We start from the raw sequence: 4,313 nt of genomic DNA, 5'->3' as shown, positions 1-4,313 counted from the left end.
GTAGAAAAGCTCCATACTCTTGTGTGCCTAGGGCTGTTGCTGTAGTTAGACTCTAGAGTTAAAGTTTTACCATCAATTATTTTGACAGAACCTGGTCAAGGACACTTGTATAGTAACCCACTTCCTACGATTCAAGAAGAAACAATTCCCACCTTTGTAGGGGAATCAATTCATAATATTCCTACTTCACAGGACACACCTTCAACACAAAAAGGTTCATTCACACCAGAATACCCACCTCCTACTCCCCCTATTGAGTTTGGGGATTCATCTGACCAGAGGGTTTGGTTGTCTTTGAAAGGCAAAGAGTAAGTACATTTTAATTTAACATTTGTTTTTTAAAATAAAATTATTTATATTTATTTTTAAAAATTATTTTTTTAATAGATTTGTTCCTTCAAAGGGCCCTGCTGATGTGATCTCAGGGATCTTCAAGCTAAAGTTTGAGGGAGCATGGCCTATTGTAAAGCTATAGCTGAATCGGTTCGAGACAGGTGGTTTGAAGAGTTTTAGGTAATTAACTGTGGTTTAATTTAAAATTTGTGTTGTGTTTAATGTATATCCTAATATTTTTCATGTAGAAAGAGTATAAGTGGGATCCACAACATGATCGAACTATAAGAAAGGCCTTTGAGCATAAGGAATCATCTCTTTTGAAAAATATTATGCATAAGGTTAGACAAGGTGTAGATAAGGGGAGTTGGATCCCTAACAATTTTAGGGAAATTTTGGACCAACATTGGGCTTTTGTAAAGTTCCAAAACAAAAGCAACATTGCCAAGAAAAATCGAGCTGTTGAGAATGGAGCAACAACTTACACTGGCAGCTCCATATCTGCTGGAGCTCACTTTGAGAAGTTGGTAAGTTTACTATATTTTCATTTCTAATTTAATTTGTTTAAGTTTAATATAATTGATTGGTTTAAGAAGTATACTAATTGATATTTAAATTTTTAAAGACTAGGGAGCTTCGTCGACCCCCTACTACTTGAGAATTGGTGGAAAAGACAAAGAAGTTGAAGACCAGAGAATGGATGAGTGATAAAGTTTGCAAAATTGTTGTAAATTACTCTTTTTAAGAAAACCACTGTAGCACTGTTAAAATAAAAATAAAAAAACATTATTGGTTGGATTTGTGTGGATTTGTGTATTGTATATTGTACAATGAAAGTGTGTGAAAGAGAAAGATTGTAACAACATTACCAATTAACATGCATGATCCCATATAGTGATTGCCTTCATCACATTAGAAACAAATAGTATAGTAAAATAATGGATATATATTTTTAAATATCAAACTCAATTTTAGATTATTATAAATAAACATAAGAGAACTTTAATGTCTCAAGTACGTAGTTTAGTGCTTAGATATCAAACTTCTTATGCATTATAATTTGGTTTAAGAAAGCTAATGATGGTGTATATATAGTTACCTCCACTCTCTTGATGATTTTTAATTGGTTCAAATAGTTTGTGTATAATGTAATGATTGTCTTGTGAGATGCATATCCCTTTCTCTCTATGCTTTTTTTATTTGGTTCAATTAATTTGTGTATAATGTAATTATTGTCTTGTGGGATGCATATGTGGTAAATGTTAGATCAAATGAAAGTTCTCTATCATCAAGAATAGAATATTGATGTTGTTGATGGTCTATATGGTGATGCTCATATAAATATAACTAGTTTCGGAGTTCAAATAGGGTAAACAAAAAATATTTGTTTATATAGCTAATAATGGTGTATATATATTCGCCTCCACTCTCTTGATGATTTTTAGTTGGTTCAAATAGTTTGTGTGTAATGTCATGATTGTCTTGTGAGATGCATATCCCTTTCTCTTTATGCTTTTTCTAGTTGGTTCAATTAATTTGTGTATAATGTAATTACTATCTTGTGGGATACATATCTGGTAAATGTTAGATCAAATGAAAGTTCTCTATCAACAAGAATAGAATATTGATGTTGTTGATGGTCTATATGGTGATGCTCATATAAATATAGCTAGTTTTGGAGTTCAAATACGATATGTAACAGCCCAATTGGGCTGTTACAGGATAAACAAAAAATATTTGACTTTATTTGGTGCAGGAGAAATATAACCAACATTTAAATGAGATCAAGCAATAAGCCACATAGGAAGGCACACAGGGCTATGCTTCTACCTCTATCAGTGATAATGAAGTTTATTTGCAGGTTGTTAAGAAGGATGTGAAGGGAAACTTGCATGGGCTTGTTGGATTGGGTGATGACTTCATTCGCTCCACATGTCCCCAGTCTTCTATGTCACAATCATCACCAGTCACTGCAGGAGTGATAGAGGAAATGCAAAAAAAGATAGCTAAATTAAATGCTAAGCTTGCTACAAAGGAAGCAAAGGAAAAACAAATTGGAAGAGCATACACGACAACATGAAGAGCAGATGCAATATATTCTAAGACACCTTCAATCGAGCCTTTAAGGCCAGCCTCTCCTTTAGCAAGTACTATTGCAGATGATCTTGAACACAATGTTGATGATGTTCTTGAGGATATAGCAGGAGACCCTTGATTATGCTCTTTTAATTTACTTGTTTTAGCTTTTGTGGTTGTATTTCAAATTTACTTTGTTGATGTTCTAACTTTTTACATTATCGTTGTGTATTTAGTATATCATATTTGACATGGTTATATTTTATTTAATATAAGTTTGCATTGATGAGATGTTATGGAAAAAAATTTAGTATGTTATTATTTAGTATTGTAAATTGTGAAATTAATATTTTAATAAATATTGTTATAATTATTTATAGGTCTAAAAGTATACTCCTAAATAAAAGAAAAGAAAGTTAGTAACAAATTTACAAATTAATTTGCTACCGAATTAGCGACCACTTTTAGCGACCGAATTAGATACCAATAAAATTAGTAACAAATTTACAAATTAATTTGCTACTGAATTAGCGACCACTTTTAGCGACCAAATTAGATACCGATATAATTAGTAACAAATTTATAAATTACTTTGCTACCAAATTAGCGACCATTTTTAGCGACAAAAATAGTGACAAAGTAAATTAGTAGCTAATTTAAAGACCGAATTAGCGACCGAATTTAATGATCATTTATTTTTTAAAAATATTTTTACTGACCGAAATTGCAACCAAAATTTTTGGTCGCCAATTTGATCACATAAGCTAGGCGATCAATACTATACCTGTAATGTAGTGAAGAGATTTTTGAGTTTAGTTGACTCTAGAGAGAGAAGACTATATAAGAGTTTCTCTGAGAAGGGAACTTCATAAGTGCATTCTCAAAGAAACAAGAGAGAAGTTTTAGAGAGAAGGACTCTGGGTCCGTGAGCTCCTTTCTCTCTCAAATTTCTCTGGTTGATTCTTCTTCTCTAGATCACTAACTTCTTTTATTTTCTCTTGGAATTCAGGCTAGGAAGCTTGATTTTGAAGAATTGGAGTTCGGGAGTCGAGCTTGGAGAAAAGTTCTTCTTTTTCCCAAATTCTTGGCTGTTCGAAGCCACTCTTCAAGTAAGGGAAGCTAGTTTGTAGATTTGTTGGTTGTATGTGAGTTGAAAACTCATTTGGTGCATGAATGTTGAGAAATCAGTGGGTGGATTGATTAACATCTCATTTTTTGGGGTTTTGGAAAAAATGGGGTTTTTGATGCCTTGAGAAGTTGCATGTTCAACCTGAGGTTGTTTTTGAGTTGTATGAAGTCTATGCATTTTATTTCATGGATTGCATGTGGTTGAAGTTGCCGATTTTCAGGTTTTGAAGGAATTTTCAACGTTTTGGGGGGTTTCTGGTTGAACATGCACCGGACATGCATTCATCCGGGGCCACTAGTATCAAATCACGCCGACCGCGAAGCTAGTCGCACCGGGCGTGGAGACTCTTGTGAGTCTCTGTTTGAGTTGGCGTCGGGTGTGATCTAAATGTGTCGGGTGTGAGTATGTTTGGTCTTTAAGTCTTCATGAAAGTTGTATCCTTGGATGTTAACTTTCCAATGGCGCTAGAATCACCCAAAAAGGAGGTCTAGAACTCCAGATATGGTTGTTTTAGTGAATAGGGGTCAAGCTGCCAGCATTGGTTATAGCTGTTGCGGTTTTTAGAAATTTTAACAAGGTAGCTGATGGAATTAGGAATTGGTGTCTCCATGAGAGTTGTAGGAAATCTTCTTATCTTTCATATGAGATAAAAATGAGCATGATAGGAGTAGTATAACTTCATATATGCTATTTTATGTGAAGGTTGTCATTTCACAATAAGTGATTTGGTTAAATTGAAAGTTGTTTTGGGTGCTTAGGTTGGTTGATGTTGTTT

General features: G+C 33.7%; 1 protein-coding gene across 5 annotated transcripts; it reads left to right on the top strand.

Annotated features, from left to right (window-relative positions):
- Positions 1 to 214: 214 nt before the first annotated feature.
- On the top strand, positions 215 to 2,659 carry LOC114916899 (uncharacterized). 5 transcript variants are annotated; one of them, XR_003805559.2, is made up of 4 exons: positions 215 to 308; positions 388 to 513; positions 582 to 860; positions 959 to 1,188. XR_003805559.2 is itself a non-coding variant. In XM_083063758.1 (4 exons), the coding sequence occupies exons 3-4, from the start codon at positions 666 to 668 to the stop codon at positions 2,411 to 2,413; spliced, it is 414 nt and encodes a 137-aa protein (XP_082919884.1). In that variant the 5' UTR covers positions 215 to 308; positions 388 to 494; positions 582 to 665; the 3' UTR covers positions 2,414 to 2,659. The 5 variants fall into 5 exon arrangements, 4 of the variants coding, with proteins under 4 accessions (XP_082919884.1, XP_082919882.1, XP_082919885.1 ...); XM_083063758.1 differs by lacking the exon at positions 959 to 1,188 and adding an exon at positions 2,195 to 2,659 and having other exon boundaries at positions 388 to 494; XM_083063756.1 differs by lacking the exon at positions 959 to 1,188 and adding an exon at positions 2,195 to 2,659.
- The last annotated feature ends 1,654 nt before the right edge of the window (positions 2,660 to 4,313 follow it).

The sequence above is a fragment of the Cajanus cajan genome, chromosome 9 (genome assembly GCF_000230855.2).
Source record: "Cajanus cajan strain Asha chromosome 9, NIPB_CcT2T_4, whole genome shotgun sequence".
Classification (NCBI taxonomy): domain Eukaryota; kingdom Viridiplantae; phylum Streptophyta; class Magnoliopsida; order Fabales; family Fabaceae; genus Cajanus; species Cajanus cajan.
Note: the sequence above shows the minus strand (reverse complement) of the source record. Positions and strands in the feature narration are given on the sequence as shown.

Excerpts from the sequence above, each read along its gene's own strand:
- LOC114916899 (XM_083063758.1), top strand. The coding sequence starts at position 666 with ATGCATAAGGTTAGACAAGGTGTAGATAAGGGGAGTTGGATCCCTAAC. Across the intron at positions 861-2,194 it reads GAGCTCACTTTGAGAAGTTG|GTTGTTAAGAAGGATGTGAA; the intron begins GTAAGTTTACTA and ends GTTTATTTGCAG.